At 42.1% G+C, this 20508-nt stretch overlaps 1 protein-coding gene across 7 annotated transcripts in view; it reads right to left on the bottom strand.

Annotated features, from left to right (window-relative positions):
- Positions 1-444: 444 nt before the first annotated feature.
- SIL1 (SIL1 nucleotide exchange factor) overlaps positions 445-20508 on the bottom strand; it is a 248443-nt gene continuing 228379 nt past the window's right edge. For all 7 annotated transcript variants that reach the window (XM_028493286.2, XM_028493282.2, XM_028493285.2 and 4 more), the window contains one exon: positions 445-481. In XM_028493286.2, the coding sequence (XP_028349087.1) occupies positions 460-481 (22 nt within the window). In that variant the 3' untranslated portion in view covers positions 445-459. The remainder of the gene's footprint in view (positions 482-20508) is intronic.

The following is a 20508-nucleotide window of genomic DNA, read 5'->3' as shown; positions in this document are numbered from 1 at the left end:
GTACTGCAGTGCATATTTATTGAAAAAAATCCGCATATAAGTGGACCTGAGCAGTTCAAACCCATGTTGTATTAACTGATTTTTTAAAATTAATTTCTGACTAAAAGGTAAGCTATTCATGAAGCGAGACCTATCTGTCTTGTTCACCACTGTACACCCCCAGTACAGCAGCCTAGCATGTGGTAAATATTCAATACAAATATTTTTAATAAATGAATGAATTTTAAGACCAGAAGAGGTTAAGTATGAAATGGACTATGAGAAATGGCTTCCTTGCTAGGAGACAGGGGTGAAAAGATGACATCTGAAATCATTTCTGGTCTAGAGAAGATATTAAGATGGAGAGCATGCAGACTTCCATCGGAGCACAGGGAAAGAGCATTGAGGGGTGCTAGATGCAACATACCTGAGAAGTGTACATCACCAATAATAAACTCCCTCATTTAACTGCTCAGGCAGTCATCCTTTCTTTTCAGCCACTCTGGAGAACCAAAAGAGAGAACAACGGCTCAGGAATGGGGCCATCCCAGGCAGAGAGGCCCAGCCACAGGGGGAGGTTCTCTCCAGAGTCCTCAGCTCAGCACAAAATCCCAGAGGCAGGCTCCAGGCTCCTCTGTTGTTCAGAACTGCTAGGGCTTGTATGTCACTGTGACTGACAAGCAGAGGTTTTACTAAAGAAAAAAAGGAGGTGAAAGCTGGCTCCCTAGACCCTTCATCTAGCCTTTGCCAAGAACAACATCAACAAATCTGAAGAGCCGAAGGTCCAAGCCAGGGTACCTCGTCAAAGCATCTTGGGGATCCTGGATTTCACTGCCGAGGGGGAGCATTTCACCAGCCAGGCAAAGAGGGTAGAGGTATGGTATGGGAGCTCAAGGTTGCCCGAGTTGTGGAAAAGGTCTGGACAACCAGGGCAGGGGAGAGATAACTTCGCAGACAAACAGGAATGTGAAACACAGGTGTGGGAACTCATCAGCATCAAAGAAAGGGATTCAAAAACAAGAGCCCCTGCCTTCCACTATGTCACTTTCATGACAGGAGAGGAAAGGGACAGAATGAGTTTGTGAGGCGCATGCATGCATGCGTGTGCACACGCGCACACACACACACATAGACACTGACAAACACACATATGGAGTTGCCCCTGGGAGGGTAAATAAATATTCATGAACAGTTCAGTGTGTGAAAAGCAAGGACAGAGGATGACAAATGGTGCCAATTAGAAAGAAAGGGTGGTATCTATTTTTAATGTGGCTGAATAAACAATAAAGGATTGCTTGCTAAAAATACTGTGCTTGACCCTCTCCCCAATGACAGGGTCCCTTCTCCTGTGCTTGGTGACAACAGGCAAATTCTCCTCCCAGTGTTGTGGGTCCAACACTGCCATGACAGCCTCATATTTGCATTAGAGGGTCACCCTGGGTGCCTGTCTCCAGCAGTAAGAAGATGATTTCTTCTGAGAAGCATTCTGGGCTCAGGACCACAAGCTGAGATGGGCACTCACACTCTCAAAGATTCCAAAAGGAGCCCTTGGTGAGGAGAGGGCAAGTGAATGAAGGACTCCAGTGAAGAATTCAACTACAGAGGCAACATAACCCAATGTATCAAAAAGGAGGGAGGAAAAAAAAAAAAAAAGGAGGGAGGAAACCCCAAACTACCTTCCCTAGGGAGCAGAGTCCCCTATGACAGGAGTGTTTGACAAGGGTCATTTCATGGGAATGGTGAGTTACCAAAATCAAGTTTCTTATCTACTGCCCACTCCTGATACACATCTTGATTTTCCTCCTAGGGTTGGATCTGACGTAGGGCACAAGGAAATAAAGGCAAAGAATAAGGCTGATTATCACTCACAGGCAGAGAAAACAATAGAAACCCAGATATCTAGCTGGCCCTCTCTCAACCTCTTTCTCATCCCCCTCATCTTCTCGTCCATCTCCCCTCCACTCTTTCCCTTCCCCCCATCTTTTTCTCTGTCTCTCTCTGTCCCTTAATGTATCTGTCTTTGTCAGTGTCTCTGTCTCTGTCTCTCCTTCAGTATTTGTCATCACTCCAGCATCGCACAATGGTGAAAAACTTGGCTTTTGGGTTACACTACCTGGGTTCATGTCTTAGCTCTAACACAGTCTAGCTATGTGATTCTAGGGAAACATTTGACCTCCCTAGGTCTCATTTCCTCATGTGTAAAAATGTACATGATAGTTGTATTTATTCATAATAATACTTACTTGGATATATTCAATGAACAAATGTACGAAAGCCTCTCAGCTCAGTGTCAGGAATACTCTAGGTACACTGGTTATTTCTAAACATTCTTCATGCCTTGATCTAGACTCTAAACATTCTGAGGGCAGTAAACATGCCAAATCTATCTCTTTGGAAAGCAACAAGAATTGAAATTCAGTAAACATTTGTTAGATGAGTTGGCCTCTCTTAGCCTGTTTGCCCTGGGCAATAAACATGGCTGCCAAGTACTTTTGCCCAGTTCACAGTTCTGCTGTGCTCATTACCTTGCAGTTAATCCTCCCAACCATCAGTGAGGTGTGCAGGGCTGGCAGCATCTGCCCCTCCCTTCATTAGGAAAAGGTGAGAATAAACTGGAAAACTCTTCCAGGTAAGAGCACAGAGGCCAAGGGCTTTGGCTAAGGTCCTTGTGCAAGTCAGCGGGACCTCGGTGCTCCTGGCTTGTGGGTCCCTCTGCATCCCTGGATGGCATCTCTGCTTCCTGTAGGACTTCCCCAGCATGCTTCTTCTGGGACATTTAGCAAATAAAGTCACCTCTTAACAACTCACCCAAGGTGGGAGGTGGCATCTGGCACTATTCCAAAAACCATCCCTCTTGGTGGGAAGCCCTTAGCCATGACTGCTACCTGGCTTAGTCCTCCCCATCCAGCTTGTCATCAAGAATCACATTTGTACAGTTGTCCAGAGGCTGGGGTGCCACACAGAGAGGGGAGCAGAGCAAGGACAGGGCCCTCATACTGCATGAGACATACAGGAGATATGTGTTCAAGTAGATGTCTGTCCTACCACCACCTATCCCACACTAATGGGTCTCCCACGTTCCAGCCCTCCACAATAGAGCTTGTCCACCTACCCAGTCATAATAGAGAACACTGCTCCCAAAAGAAGAGGGACAGTGAGGCCTGGCAGAAACTGTGAATGTGTGTGACACTGATGTCCAAGCAGAAAGAGACAGTCTCTGTGAGACACAAGCCTAGGAAGCATCTCTCCTCCTAAAGCAGATCCTAACCACTGCCAGACAAAGGCTTCCTCTGCTGGGAATAGCTCTTTCAGCCATCTCTCTGACACATACCCTGCCCACAGCACTGGGCATTGGACAGATAGGTGGTCATGATAACCGCAAGTAGTGTGTGTTATCCTGGAGACTAAAGTAAGAGCTTCCTGTCACAGTGGGCTTCTTCGGGGATTAGCAAAGGTGGCTAGAACTGCCCCTTGCCCCAGAGGACAGGTTCCAACCAAGGTCTGGAGAATCAAAGACTAAAGAAGGCACTGCTGGGGCTTCCGTGGTGGTGCAGTGGTTAAGAATCCGCCTGCCAATGCAGGGGACACGGGTTCAAGCCCTGGTCTGGGAAGATGCCACATGCCACAGAGCAAATAAGCCTGTGTGCCACAACTACTGAGCCTGCGCTCTAGAGCCCATGAGCCGCAACTACTGAGCCCGTGTGTCACAACTACTGAAGACCACATGCCTAGAGCCTGTGCTCCGCAACAAGAGAAGCCACCGCAATGAGAAGCCCACACAGCGCAGTGAAGAGTGGCCCCCGCTCGCAGCAACCGGAGAAAGCCTGTGCACAGCAATGAAGACCCAACGCAGCCAAAAATAAATAAATAAATAAATAAATAATTTAAAGAAGGCACTGCTAAGTTCCTCTTCCACCTTTTATAACAAGTAGGGTTAAGTGTGTAGCCTATCCTCTTGTCACTGAATAGAGCAGCTGCATCTCCAGGACTCCAGGAAAAGTGGATGAGAGGTAACATCCAGGCTCAAGCACAAAAAGGGGAATGAGTACTGAGACCCTGGATGCCAAGGATTACTCAGTCCCAGGCAAGACTGGCATTGTCCTGCTAATTCCTCCCTTTCCCATACATGCTTGAGTCCTTTCAGGTCCAGGAAACCAGGCAAGGTCCCCTAAACATTGCCATCCCCTTCCTATCCCCACATACCCACACAAAAGCAAGGAGGAAAGTCTGCTGAGCACTGCTGGCTCTTGGGGGTCCAGGCTAGTAAGAGGCAAAAGGTCCAGCTGAGGCTGAGCTGGAAAGGGATCTCTGACAGGAACAAAGGCTGTATCGGACACAGGGGATTAGATACTTCTCAGCTCAGGGGATTAGACAGCATTCTTCACAAAGGGGACTCCAACGAAATAGGCAAATTAAACTCCTTTGTGCCTGACACAATGGTAGCAGTGGAAAGTACAGCCAGAGCAGCTAGCAGGGCCAAGGTAACACCAGGACATGGCAGTGGGAAAATGGGGAGAAGAGAAGCAGGGCTCAGTTCTTAGCTCTACAGTGGCCTGAGCATGTGGTATGGACTTTGGTTTCACCTTCTCTGATGTGGGACCAAGAAACCTCACCTTGCTCCCCTGGGGCTAGTGCTCTCTAGGCTTGTTCAATTTAGAGAATGCCCGAGAAATGTCATCAAGGAAGATTTTTATTCACCCCCTTCTGAGGTGCTTTGCTGTACTCCTTTCCATCTAGGGATGAGTGAGAGCCCTTGTGATTCCCTCTGACCTGCCTGTGGTTAGCAATTCAGCAGGAAAACACCTCCCACGGCAAAATGAAAGTAGACTTCAAGCCGCTTTCCTTCTGGCTGTCTCCCATGTAAATGAGTTGGCTGCAGCCTGACTCACAAGAGCCCAAAATGGAAAAATGAAAAAAACAAAAAACAAAAAAAACCCAACAACAAAAACTCTGTTTGAAGGTAAGGGTAAGGCTAGCCTATCAGACGAGGCTTCTATGGGCCTAAACCCAGCACAACACCAGGAACTTGACATGAGCACCAGCGCCTGGAAGACAAGTCAAGAAAGGGATGACGGCACACTTCTCTGGCCGGAAAGAACCTCAGATATCTATTCCTCTTGTTTTTATAAGTAAAATGATTATTCAAATGTCAGTTAGCTGGCTATAGACCTGAGACTATGACCCACGTGAGTACAGGACTAGATCAGAGTCACCCTCAGGATCAGGATCCCCTGCCCCACATCCCACCCCGTGCCCATAGCGAGAGTTAGTGGTGGCAGAGGGTGATGAGGGAACTTGGGCTTCCTCCCTTAGCCCCTGGCCCAGGAAGTGTAGCCCATCCATGAAAGCAAACCCGAGCTCTCTAGTTCCACAGATGAGGTACTGTACTAACAGGTCCCCTGGCAAGGCGTCAGGGTACCCAATTATCCTAATGGACTCGGTGATTAATGTGACTGCAGTCCCCCATAGCACCAGGCCTTCTCCCTCTTGCTCCCTGTATGGCAGGGTCTCCACAGGCAGAAGCTGCCCTAGGTGACTGTTTGGTCCAAACATCAAAAAAGAACACATCCATTTATTTGCTATGGAAAGGAGGCAGTCATTTCAAACCTATACATCATGCATCTCTGCTGCAAGAAAAAAGAGCAAATTAAAATAAAATTCTCTCTGGAAGACTTCTGCCCCAAAAGACAGAAAGCATTCTACAGTTGTACCTAGTTCCCACCCTCAAGCAGCTTTCTGCTCCCCTCCTCCCTCTTTCCCTTCTGGCTGGCCAGCTCCAGATGTGTCGCTGAGTTTCAATGATTCACTCTAATGATAACACACCCTCAGAACAAATCATGGACTCTGATTGATTTAGGAGGCAACTTGCACAAATACCTGTAATCGAGTCCTAATCTTGTTTGTTTCCATCCCAATTATCCTGCATCAATGGTTTAAAAATGGGAACCGTCTGGTGCATACATCCAATCCATTTTAATAGAGGATAAATCTGGGTTATTGTGACCCCTTCCTCTCTCAGGCTCAGGACAGCACCAGCCATCTCAAGGCGCTGATTGGGCCGATCAGCTCTAACTCTATTCAACTCTTTAAGGATTCAATTAATCATAAAGCCAATTCCATTCTGGGCTCCATCTGTGTTGCCTCCTTCAGGGACTAATAATCACTCACTGCATGTTTTTACACACCAGTTGAACTGAAATTAAGACTGATTTTCATCATGGAGCACTCAAGAAGAAAAAGCATTTCTTGGAGGAAAATTTCAGAGCTACTCTAATATTCAGTCTTGGTAAAGATAATATTAAATAAACAAAAGAACATTTTTTAAAAACTTCAAAATTCTTGACATTGTAAAATAATTCTTGTCATCCAAATCCTGGGAAGAAGGCAGCTCCTCAGGAGAACTACAAACTCTCAATGTTAGATCATGCAACAGAGAGACTCAATTTGTCCTTGGGCATCAGCAAAGCATGGGTACCCAAAAAATGTGAGGGAAAAAATGAAGTCAATTTGATATTTGATACATTTTTGTAAAATATCTAACTAGTCGGGCTTCCCTGGTGGCGTGGTGGTTGAGAGTCCGCCTGCCGATGCAGGGGACACGGGTTCGTGCCCCGGTCCGGGAGGATCCCACATGCCGCGGAGTGGCTGGGCCCATGAGCCATGGCCGCTGAGCCTGCGTCCGGAGCCTGTGCTCCGCAACGGGAGAGGCCATAACAGTGAGAGGCCCGCGTACCGCAAAAAAAAAAAAAAAAAAATCTAACTAGTCATCCTTCCTGGGAGTGGTAGACTTAATTTAAAATCTGGAATTCTTTTTGAGTTACCTCTCTGTGGGGAGAAGGAGATTGAGGGGTGGGGGCAATGGGCACCATATTCTTTTCAGTGTTCAGGACCTCTGGATGTCTTAAGCTGGACCTGCGGATTCTAAGCCCGTGCACTCCTCTAAAGGGCAAAAGATGTGTCTTTTGTCTTCTGTAAATAGCCTGGCTCCCCCAAAAGCATTAAGGTTACTGCCCTGGCAAACACTCAAGATGGAGCCATCCTACTCACCCCAGAAAGATTCCCTGATCTTTCTGGGATCATCTCTTTACCAAGAACATGACCACAAAAGGGTCAGAGTCCAACCAGTCAGCCACCTGGGTCTGGAAGGATTCCCAACTTGTCAGCAGGGAAAATGCAAATAGCTAAGCTTTTTATTTTTACTTTTCACAGTTGCATAGAAAGTATCTGGGCATCTCCAGAGTCCCAAGTGCCTAGTGGCCATGGTATACCTAGTGCAGCCCCCTACATCTGACTGTTACAAAATGGTCCCAACACAGCATAGGTAAGGCACTGTAGCCAAGGAGACCCAGCATGTGGCTGCTTTACTCCCTTAACAGGTTTTAAACTAAAATTCTGAATTGCACAAACTCCCAATCATAACTAATGACACAGTCATTCTAAACTTATCATCAAAGATGTTTTGTGAGTCATACTGGCTCTAAAAAGCCACCAGTAATCACTCCTTAGATACAACAATCAAATACATCCTTAATTTAAACCATAAACTGTGCCTAGTAATAAATCTAATTAATTGGAGCACTGTCATTTTTAAACATGGGTCAAAACACACACTTTCCCAAAGGTTTCCACCTGAGTCATTCTACATTTATTTAAAACAAAAGCCACCTCCTGAGAAGCTGTTTATGTACTGATAAAGAATGATATCTAAGATATATTGTTAAGTGGAAACAAGTAAATTGTATAATCATGTATACATAGTAAACTACCTTTTGTGTAAAAATGGGAAAAAACACTATATGGGTGTATTTGCTTGAATATACATAAATGTCTCTAGAAGAAACTGGCAACACTGGTTGCTCTGAGGAAGGGAAGCTGGATGGCACAGGAATGGGGTGTAAGGAAGTATTTTCACCATTGCCTTTAGTGCCCTTTGAATTTTGAACCATGTGAATATATTACCAAATCAGAGTTGAAGACATAAAATTTAAATTTAAGTAAGTCACCTTATAGACACTAATCTGGACATTTGCCAAAACTCTACAGAGAAGTCTAACCACATTTCATGGAGAAAACAAGAGTCTTACACATCTCTCAGCTATGCAGTTTTCGTAAGCCTTTGGGTACAGACTTCAAGAACACAGGACCAAAATTAGCTATAGCTAGAAAGATGCAGGGACCCAAGTGGTCACTATGAACATCTGAAGACAAAGCTGTAGCAACAAAGGAGGGAGGGGAAAGGAAAGCAGGGAGAAGGAGAAGGAGGGCAGGCTAGACACTTTGTGTAAGACACCCAACTGCCCCATAAGACACCATCTAGCTTGATAAGCCCCCAGTAGGGCTTTGTGAAACGGGAAACTGCAGCTCATCTAAGGCACAGTTCATTATGAGTTACAGGGCTAGAGAGAGGGGCTTTATCTGAATATTGCAGGAACACGTTGTTCCAGATCCCAGGAGTTTCTATGCAGGAAATGCTACCTGAAGGCCATATCTTAGCCTGAAAAATCAGAGTTTCTGACTCATCTTCTCATTTTGGCTGCCAGCTGGCTCTGTGGTCTTGAACAAATCATTTCAACAGAGACACTTGAGGGAGATTTGAGGCTCCTCCATTCAGCCATTCTCCACAGCTCTTTGGCAAGAACATCTGTGCAACAGGGATTTCATGTTAAATGGCAAAGGTATGTACCAGGGCTTGCTGATTCTTGTCCTCTCTTCCTGCCTGAAAACAACTCAGCAAGCTTACTTCTGGGCCCACTTTCTGCTTAGCCTTTGCTTCTCTTTGAATCTTAATGCCCACCCCAATGTGGACATACTTACCCGAAAGAGTTTTCCAAGACAATGAGGATTGTGAAAAGACACCTGCTCAGAGTGAAGGTACCAGAGTGACCATCATGAAGGAAAATCCCTCAGGATACCCCCAGAACTCCCACCCAAACAGAAACCCTACTGGGACAGCCTTTACCCTCAAGTCCTTGCTGTGAGAATCTAAATGGCCCAACCACAGAACATAACATGGGGAGTACTCCTGGGAATTGGGCAGGTGGACTGCATTTTATTTTTCATGCACTTTCTAGCTGGTTTTTAAGAAAAGCCTTTAGCTCCCCCTTTATCCTTCTCATATTCTGGATGTTTTGCAAAAGGGCTCCATGACAGCTTAAACTACCCTGCACTTGCCAGTCGAAGAGAGAAGGAAGCCTCTGAGACATTCTGTATTCAGGCATGTTGACCAGATGCCCTAGATGAGGCCGGGGCATGAGGGCCCAGCTATAATCCTTTCCTGGCAAGCCTCGCTGAAGTGGCTGTGAGACTAAAGCAACTGATTAAACGCAGTATAACAGCTGAGAGAAAATGAGGTAGAAATAAGTTAGCTTTAAACCTCAAGGCTGTGTACACAAATGAAGTGCAGTATGGCTTGGGAGGGAGCCTGGGAAGTCAGTCTTAGAGATTTCCCTGAAACAAAGGGATTATGGATTGTCCAACACGAGAAAATCCTTCTGTTCCACAGCTACATGACAGCCTTTTACCCGGTGCTGTTCATTAAACACTTCCCACACATTCTGAGATAATGGGATGCAGCCAACTTCCTGAAAAAGCCCTGAGACTCCTCCCTTCCCAAGTCTTCTACTCAGGCAGCACAAGCTGCAAAGCATGGTTGTCATCAGCAGGGACAAGGTCGAAATTTCCTGCCATCTTTCAATTATTGCCCTCCCCCTTCTCTTTATGAATTCTCCTCTTTAAGTAATGGACTACTGTTACCTGCAGATGCAATGGTGGGAGAGAAAACTTCTAACTGATCAGAATTCAATACATAACTCAGAAGTGCTTGAAGGGAGGCAGAGAAGAAAGGAAGTATGACAAGAGAAGGTTCCTACTCTCTGACCTTGTGACTTAAATCCCATAGAGAAACCACGCAGAAGGGGCTCGACCGTTCTGAAAATTGAACCAGAGCAGCAAAATTCGAAACATGCTTGCCCAGTCTGAGCAGACCCACTTCTGGAAAGGCTGGTCAGAGCTGTTTTCAGGGTTCATTTGCAATGGGCAAAAAGCCTGTGGCCATGAAATTCCTAATGAGGCTCAATCTAGTCAGTGTCCACTGTACCCTCATACTAATGTATAAGCAGATCATGGAAAGAAAGGAAGATACAGAACACTTATCAAGTCACATCCTGTGTTGGCTATAGCTTCTAGCCTTAATAGAGACCTTTCCATAAGCCCCACCTGTTACTTCCCCATCTCATTCCCTGCAACCTCAAAATATCAAAGTCAAGAGCTTGCATGACTGATGAATAAAAAGACCAAGGTCTCACTCAAGACCCTTAGAGGCATAGCCCTTTCTGTGGGAGTCTTAACTCTTCAAACTAAAGAAAGAACATGGGCTTTGACATCAAAGACCTGGTTTTAAAGGGTAGCCCTCCCATAAATTATCTGAGAGCCCTTGGGCAAGTACCCTCTTCTGTAAAGCCAGAATACTACTACCCACAGCAAGAGTTGTTGCAAGGACTAAATGAAACAAAATATGTAAAGCCCCTGACCCTAGCAGGCTCCTTTTCCACAACCAGCCTTCCTCATATCCACATTGTACCTGGTCCAGGTTAGTTCAGTTCTCTCTGGCATACTGTGCTCTTCAAGTTCTCTCCATTCTACAGAAAAGAAACTGAGTCTTTGGTAATTTCTCAAATCTCCAAAAAAAGAAAAAAGATAATTTTATGCTTAACTATCCCAGAGCAAAGAGTTTTTTAGTTTTTTGTTTATTTGTTTAGCTTAAAGCTAGTTGTGGTAGAAATTGCTAGTTGTTCCTCATGATCTGTTCTCCCATTCTTCCCCACAGCCAAATTTTTGCTGGGCAAATAAAGTATAAGTAAAAAGACTACATTTTGGCCAACAGGGTATAAACAGAAGCATCATTTGCCAGCTTTTAAGATCCTCCTTAAAAGACTTAAGTGTCATTGGCTTCCTCTTCTATGTCCCTTCTTCTGCTCCGCAACATGGAATGAAGATCAGGTCATTTAAAATGATGAAGAAAGGGTTACTCCTTAGGGATGGCATCAAAGTGTGACTAGAAGGAACTCAAGACCCCTGTGTCCACCTGGAGGGGGGCTGCCACACCAGCTCTGCTGACCTGAAGATCATCTTTAGGTGAAAGAGAAGTAAATGTCTATCTTATATATACCATTTCCTGTTACTTGCAGATAATTTATAATGTCTAGACCAAAACCAGAAACATCTCCTTAAGTAAGATATATGACTTACTTCTAACCAACACAATACAGGAAAGGTGACAGGATGTATGTGAATATGTGTAGGTCACTAACACTACCTGACACTGTAATGTCTGTTTTGCTGAGAACTCTCTCTCTCTTGCTGGCTTTGAAGACGCAAGCTGCTGTGTTGTGAGCTATTTATGGAGATGGCCATTGGCAAGAAACTGAGGGCAGGCTCCAGCCAGCAAGAAACTGAGGCCCCTAATCTGACAACCTGCAAAACACTGAATTCTGCCAACAACCACATGAGTTTAGAAAGATATACTTCCCCAGTCAAGCCTCAGATTAGACCTCAGCTATTGCAGTGATACAGAGGACACACTAAGTTATACCTAGACTCCTGAACCATAGAAACTGATATAATAAACGTGCATTGCTATAAGCAGCTAAGTTTATGGTAACTTGTCACATAGGAATAGATAACTAATACAATGACCAAGAAAATAATTACAGATATGTAAAGATGATTCACTACTGGGTAATATATAAATAAAATTCACCAAACAAGTGGTCACAGTAGAAGGATTATCATGTAATCATCTTGGTAGATGGCAAAAGTCATACAATTCACCATAAATTCCTCTTAGAGGCCTTTGGTGAAAATGAAATTTATGTATACATACTTAACATAAACATATGTAACATAAACAAATACATATAAAAATAGATAAAACACATACACATCCAATGCCAGCATCATGTATAATCCTGAAATACCAAAAGGATTCCTGTCAGGGGCTTCCCTGGTGGCGCAGTGGTTGAGAGTCTGCCTGCCAATGCAGGGGGCACGGGTTCGTGCCCTGGTCCAGGAGGATCCCACATGCCGCGGAGCAGCTGGGCCCATAAGCCATGGCCGCTGGGCCTGCGCATCCGGAGCCTGTGCTCCGTGGTGGGAGAGGCCCACGTACCGCAAAAAAAAAAAAAAGATTCCTGTCAAAAACAAATAAAGTGGGGCTTCCCTGGTGGCGCGGTGGTTGCGAGTCCGCCTGCCGATGCAGGGGAACCGGGTTCGCGCCCCAGTCTGGGAGGATCCCACATGCCGCGGAGCGGCTGGGCCCGTGAGCCATGGCCGCTGAGCCTGCGCGTCCCGAGCCTGTGCTCTGCAACGGGGGAGGCCGCAGCAGAGGGAGGCCCGCATACCACAAAAACCCCGGTCCGGGAGGATCCCACATGCCACAGAGTGGCTAGGCCCGTGAGCCATGGCCACTGAGCCTGCGTGTCCAGAGCCTGTGCCCTGCAACGGGGGAGGCCGCAGCAGAGGGAGGCCCGCATACCACAAAAAAACAAAAAAAACAAAAAAAAAAACAAAGTACCTACTATCACCACTAAAAAAGAAAATGTGTATCTTTCTTTGCAGGTATTTTGACTGTATAAACTAAAGAATAAACTGAAAAAGCTTTTATAAACAATAAAATGGTTTAGTAAGGTACCCTGCAATATATTTTTAAAAAATCAGTGGCCAGGATATCCCTGGTGGTCCAGTGGTTAAGAGTCTGCCTTCCAATGCAGAGAACATGGGTTCGATTCCTGGTCGGGGAACTGGGATCCCACATGCTGCAGGGCAGCTGGACCCATGCACCACGACTAAAGAGCCTTCATGCCGCAACTAGACAGCCTGTGCACCACAACTATTGAGCCCACACACCACAACTAGAGAAGCCTGCATGCTGCAACTAGAGAAGACTGCACACCGCAATGAAAGATCCCACATGCTGCAACTGAGACCCAGCACAGCCAAATAAATAAATATTTTTTTAAAAGTCCACAAATTCTTTAAAAAAAAAAAAACAATGGCCAACTCTCATCTCCAAAAATGGTGAATTAGATTATTCAGATCAAACCACTCTTTGAAAACAAAAAAACAATATAAAAAAATATCTCCCTAAAAGCCATCAAAAAAGCAACAAAATGTTTAGGAACTACAAAACCAAAAGCTAAGGAACAGATGAAATCCAGAAAAGTAACCGGACTATTGAAGCCACTCAGGCCTGCAGCATTCACTGATTCAGTCAAACTTCGGTTTTGGTTTTGGCAGCCTTGTGGGGAAAGGAGAACATAGTCAAGGTCTAGAGCCACTCAAAGTAGAAACCCTCCCCTCATTTTCCTGAGAGTTTAGTCTTTTGAAGTTCTAGCTTAAAGGTCAATCAAAAAGACTGCCCTGGGGGCTTCCCTGGTGGCACAGTGGTTGAGAGTCCGCCTGCCGATGCAGGGGACACGGTTCGTGCCCTGTTCTGGGAAGATCCCACATGTCGCGGAGCGGCTAGGCCCGTGAGCCACGGCCGCTGAGCCTGCGCGTCCGGAACCTGTGCTCCGCAACGGGAGAGGCCACAACAGTGAGAGGCCAGCGTACTGCAAAAAAAAAAAAAAAAAAAGACGGCCCTGGGAATAAGCAGTACAAAGGCAAGGCAGGGCAGGGCAGGGCAGGGCAGGGCAGGGCAGGGTAGGGGGGTGGAGAGGAAGGAAAAAGGAAAAAGAAAAAACTGACCCCCAAAAAACTGAAGCCACAATCTGCCTTCATATTGTTTACAATCTAGGTTCACATCTCTTGGGCAGACTAGAAAACCTCAAGTTCTGAACTTGATTTGAGATGATTCCAGATCATTGATTATTCCAGGCACCCTGGCAGAAGAAAACCCAAATCTTCTCTGGCCCCAAAATATTTTTAACAAACAATGAGTAGCACAGTAAAAATAACCAAGCATATAAGGAAACAAGGCACCAATGATGCAAACTAGAAGAAAAAGACCTGGAATTGTAAAAATATATATTATAAAATATCTATACCAAGTTTAAATAAATAAAAGACATCCTTTAAAATATCTGCAGTGAATAGGAAACTTTAAAAAGGTATAAATCAGACTTTGACAAAGATGTAAATAAAACTTCTAAAAATTAGAACTATAAATCCATAATTGAGTACTTAATGGACAGATTCAATAGTAGGTTAGACATGGTAGAAGGGAAAATAAGTAAACACGAAGATAGCTCATACAAAATTATGAAGATTTCAGCAGAAATGTGGCATACAGATGAGAAATACAGAAAACAGGGAAAGCAACATAAAAGACTATTGATTAAGACAGTCTAACATATGTTTATTTGGAACCTCAAAAAGATAGGAAAGAGAAAGAGGCAGAGATAATATTTGAAGCTATAATGGTTAAAAATATCCTAGAACAGATGAAAGACACAAATCCAGATTGAATAAATTCAACAAACTCCAAGAGGAAATTAAAAAAAAGAATCCACACCTAAACACGTCGTCATGAAAAAGTACAAAAAATCATAAAAGTAGACAGTGGGAGGGTGGGGTAGAGATTATTTTCAAAAGAGTGATCAATTGATAGCAAGCTTCTCAACAGCAACACTAGAAGGCAGAATGGAATGATATATTTAATTTACTGGGATAAAACAAATGTCATCATAGAATTCTATATCCAGAGGAAAGAGAGGGGTAGAAGGGAGGAGGAAAGGGAAAGGCAGACAGGCTATCTCACGATCAAAGTGCAGAATACACATCCTTTTCGGGCACATGTCAACATTTATAAAAACTGATCATATACTAACGGAAGGTCTCAACTATTTTAAAATGACTGAAATAATAAAAGTATTTACCTGACAACAAGCTAGATGTTACTAACAAAAACATAAGTAGAAACTTCCCATTACATTTGGAAATTAAGGAATACACTTAAATATAAATCATGAATCAAGTCATACTTAAAATTTAAAAAGATTTTGAATGAACAATACTTAAAATAATATAAATCAAAACTTTTGGATGTCACTGAAGCAATAATTAGAAGGACACCCCTAGAAATGAAAAACATAGCCATTTAAATTGCAACTTTATGGACATAATAAACAGATCAGACACTACTGAAGAAAAAATCAGTTAATTTGAAAATAAAGTGGAAGAAGTCATCCAGAAAGAAGCACAAGAGATAAAGAGATGAAAAATATGAAATAACAGTTAAGAGATGTTAGAAACACATGGTCCAATATCAAACTGATAAAAGTTTAGGGAGACGAGAATAGTGAATATGGGGGAGAGCCAATGAACCAGGTAATGGCAATGAATCAGGAAATTTCCACAACTGAAATCTAAAGATTGAAGTAGCACATTGAGAGCCAAACAGGATAAATTAAAATAAATTTCTTGGACATATAATGGTAAAACTTCCTGATAATTAAATACAATTGAAAAACCTTAAAACAACTGGGAAAACTGATTGCCTACAGAAGGAAAAACTATTAGATTGGCAATAGATTTTCCATGAATAACAACAGTTACCAGAAGGATAACTAGATACAGTATTATTCAAGGAGGGCAAAATGATGACAGTTTCAGGAAAATCTAAGAAAGCTTACCAGCCCAACATCTGATGAAAGAATAACTAGAGGAAATTGAACTCCAGAAGGAAAAAGTAGGCAAAGAAATCAATAAACATATAGGTAAATATGATCAAGCATGAACTGTAAAATGTTAGCATTGATTATGGTAATAATGACTACTTTATAAAGTTGGTTAAAAACAAGGTGGAAATAAAATATTAGCTAACAAAATCATGGAGAATGGAGAAATTGGAGTTAAAGCATCCTTACAGTTCTTGTACTGTTTGAGAGGAGGTAAAAAAAACTTTACACTTCAGCAGCCCAGTCAAGCATGTTAAAAACTTAAAGGTAATCACCGAAGCAGACAGTAGAAATTAATCCAACTATGTCAATAAATCATAATAAAAGGGACCATATTAAATTCACCCACTAAAAAGCAAATATACTTAATTGGATTAATAAAACAAAATCTAGCTATAAGCTAAATAAAGAAAAGATATATCCAAAATACTATGGGAGAAATATTGAAAGAAAAGGGATGGAAAAAGCTATACCAAGAAAATACTAACAGAAAGAAAGCTGGTAGATATATTGAGCCATTATAGGAAGAAAGAAAAATATGTAATCATAGAAAGAGATTTCATTACTAATTTCTCAGAAAAGAAAGCAAGGTTGGTCACACATTAGTAAGAAAACAGGAAACATAAACACCTTATATACAAAGTTAAATTCACATACGCAAGTATATAAAGCAAAAAAATATTATGTATGTCCATGTATCCAACAAATAAAACTCAATTCTTCAGAAGCACTGACAGGACATTCACAAAAACTAACTACTTGGCAAGCAAAAAGGAAGTCTCAGCAAATACTGAAGAATCATTATCATACAGACCATACTCTTTGCTCACAAGGCAAACCACATACATACACATATATATACATAAATACAGAAAAGGAAACACTGTACAGCTGGCCCTTGAACAACGCCAGGGTTAGGGATGCTGACCCTCTGTGCAGTGGAAAATCCACGTATAACTTACAGTCGGCCCTCTGCATATGTGGTTCCTCCATATACATGGTTCCCCCACATCTGTGGTCAACATCTGTGGATTCAGCCAACCCCGGATCTTGCAGTACTATGTTATTTACTACTGAAAAAAATCTGTGTATAAGTGGACCCGCGCAGCTCAAACCTGTGTTGTTCAAGGGTCAACTGCATTTGGGAAACCAAAACCACATTACTAAATAATTCATGGATTCAAAACCAACCAACCAACAAATGAAACAACCATAATATAAATTATAAACTATTTAACTAAAATGGTATTACAGGGAAAACTAAAGCCTTGTATTATTTTCAAATTGAAAAGTTACAAAAAGAACAAAAGAATGAACCCAAAGAAAGTATATAAACAAAAATAATAGTTAACTGCAGAAATAAATTAAATAAAAAATGGAGGCCAAAAAAAAGGATTAACAAAGCCAAAAGACTATCAGAAGATACACTTCTGGAAAGACTGGCCTATTTAAAAAGGAGATAAGCACAGATAAACAATATTAGGAATGAAAAGGGAGACCTAACTATAGATGCAGTACAGATGAAAATAAAAAATCCTAAAGTAATACTTTAAACAACTTTATGTCAAAAATTAAATGTAATATAAAGGAAAAATGACCAAAGTTGACTCAAGAAGAGACAGAAAATCTAAAGAGACTTAAATACTAATGAAATTGAATATGAAATTTAAAAAAAATCTACCCACACAAAAAAGTGCCAAGCCTAGGTGGTTCTACAGGTAAGTTTCATCAAGCTTTTATGGAACTGACAGCCCCATCTTGTACAAAATGTTCCAGACATTAGAAAGGGAAGGAAAGCATTCTAAATCCTTTTATGACATCACTATAACCTTTATAACAAAACCATGTAAGAATAGTATGACAAACATTAAATCTGACCTTAGCTGGCCTGTTACCTGTCTAGATAAATTTTATAGTAAGTTCTGATAACTCTTTTCAATTTCATAGCTTTCTCTGGATTTATATTTGCACAACATATCTGAGTTCATATAAATCTGATCGGTTTTGATGGTATTCTCCCATGAGAATGAGATACTTACAGGAAAAAAAGCATTTTTTAGAGCTCTTTGTGGAGTCCTTATATCTATCTCAATAAAAATAATTAGGGACTTCCCTGGCGGTCCAGTGGTTAAGACTCTGGGCTTCCACTGCAAGGGGCACGGTCTGATCCCTAGTCGGGGCACGCCACACAGCGTGGCCAATAAAATAAAATAAAATAAAATAAAATAAAATAATAATAGTGAAGTTTGTATTTTGTAATCCACAAAAGCATAAATGAAGTCCTTAAAATGTTAAGGTTACATTAAGATTATTATTAAGCATTAAGGGTTCTATAAGAATAAACTAAATGCTTTCTCATTAAAAAAAAAGACTAGTATAACCAAAAAAAACCACATGACCAACATCATTTATAATCACAGATTTTAAAATTCTTAATTAAGGATTAGCAAGCGAAATCAAACAAAATATTAAAGATAACACATCACAGCCAAGGAGAACAGTAGAAAAACCTCCTAACGCAATTCATCACTTCAGCAAATTAACAGAAACAAAATCATATAATCACTTCTATAGATATAAGAAATTATCGATAAAATCTAATACAAATTCATGATTTAAAAAAAAAGCAAACTGGGCTTCCCTGGTGGCGCAGTGGTTAAGAATCTGTCTGCCAATGCAGGGGACATGGGTTCAAGCCCTGGTCCAGGAAGATCCCACATGCCACGGAGCAACTAAGCCCGTGTGCCACAACTACTGAGCCTGCGCTCTAGAGCCCGTGAGCCACAACTACTGAGCCCACCTGCGTTCTAGAGCCCGTGAGCCACAACTACTGAGCCCACGTGCCACAACTACTGAAGCCTGCAAACCTAGAGCCTGTGCTCCGCAACAAGAGAAGCAAGCACAATGAGAAGCCAGCGCACCGCAGTGAAGGGTAGCCCCCGCTCGCCACAACTAGAGAAAGACTGTACACAGCAACGAAGACTTAACACAGCCAAAAATAAAAAAATAAATAATAAAAACAAATTAATCATAAAAAAAATTTTTTAAAAATCATACATCAGCAACAACAAATTAGAAAATGAAAACTTGAAAACAATCCTATTTACAATAACAAATCCCGTAAGGTACTTTGGGATAACAAAAGATATTTAATACCTAAGTAGAAAAATTATTAAAAGATTATTATTAAAAGCTTTAAAAACATCTAAGTGGAAAGATAAGCCATGTTTATAGACGGGAACACAACTGTGTAAATATGCTGATTCTCATGAATTAATCTGTAAATTTACTTTAACTCTAATGGAAATATCCAGAGTTTTTGTTGACCCTGACAGAGTGTGCCCAAAATCCATATGGAAGAGTAAAGGGCCAAAAATATTCAAGGCAATTTTAAAGAAGGATAAGAAAAAAGGATTTTTTTCACCTGATATAGAAACATATAAAGCTACAATAATGGAAATAATATGAGATTGGTACAAGGATAGGAAAAGAGACCAACGGATCAGAATACAAACCCATACAAACAGGGGAACTTGGTATACCGTAGAGGAACCCTTATAATTCACTGGGGAAAAGAAAGATTACTCATTACATGCTGCCAGGACAACTAGTTGACCACATGGTAAGAACTAAAATAAATTTATGTATCACAGCATAGAGCAAATAAGTTTTAGAATAAAAATCTAAGGGTCAAAACTTTATACTCAGGACCTCCCTGGTGGCACAGTGGTTAAGAATCCGCCTGCCAATGCAGGGGACACAGGTTCGAGCCCTGGTCCGGGAAGATCCCACATGTCACAGAGCAATTAAGCCCATGCGCCACAACTACTGAGCCTTCGCTCTAGAGCCCGTGAGCCACAACTACTGAGCCTGAGTGCCACAACCACTGGAACCCACGCACCTAGAGCCTGTGCTCCACAACAAAGAGAAGCAACCGCAATGAGAAGCCTGCGCACTGCAACAAAAAGTAGCCCCTGCTCGCTGCAACTAGAGAAAGCCCGTGCACAGCAATAAAGACCCAAAGCAGCCAAAAATAAATAAATAAATTTATAAAAAACAAACTTTATACTCTTAGAAGGTAACATAAGAGAATATCTTTATACATTCAAGGCAATAAAGAGTTTCTTAAAATATAAAGAAAAGAAACTATTAAAAAAAGTGGTAATTTTGACTTCCTAAAAATATGTTAGAATGTCTATAACAAAAGGCAACATAAACAATGCTAAACAAGTCACATACTAGAAGATATTTGCTATGCATATAACTGACAAAATATTAGTATAGATTATATATAATAGACATGAAAATATACACACTAAATGTAAGTATACAGATTTTATATATTTTAAAAACACTAAGCAATAAACAGAAGACTCAATGCAAGATCAGGCAAAAGATGTGAAGAAGTAATTAAAAAAAGTGCAGCCCTGATGGCACAAACAAAAAATTTACTCATCAAAAAAAGGAAGGGGGCTTCCCTGGTGGCGCAGTGGTTGAGAATCCGCCTGCCGATGCAGGGGACACGGGTTCGTGCCCGGGTTCGGGAAGATCCCACATGCCGCGGAGCGGCTGGGCCCGTGAGCCATGGCCGCTGAGCCTGCGTGTCCGGAGCCTGCTCCGCAATGGGAGAGGCCACAACAGTGAGAGGCCCGCGTACCGCAAAAAAAAAAAAAAAAAAAAAAAAAAAGGAAGGGAGGGAGAGGGAGGAAGGAAATTTCTGAACACTATATACCGTATGATTCCAATTATGGGGGAGAAAATGTATTCAATCTCTATAGAAGTCAGGGAAGAGTGAAATAAAAAGAAGGATGGGGGCTTCCCTGGTGGCGCAGTGGTTGAGAGTCCGCCTGCCGAT

This window comes from Physeter macrocephalus, chromosome 8 (genome assembly GCF_002837175.3).
Source record: "Physeter macrocephalus isolate SW-GA chromosome 8, ASM283717v5, whole genome shotgun sequence".
NCBI lineage: Eukaryota > Metazoa > Chordata > Mammalia > Artiodactyla > Physeteridae > Physeter > Physeter macrocephalus.
This window is presented reverse-complemented; position numbering and strand designations above follow the sequence as displayed.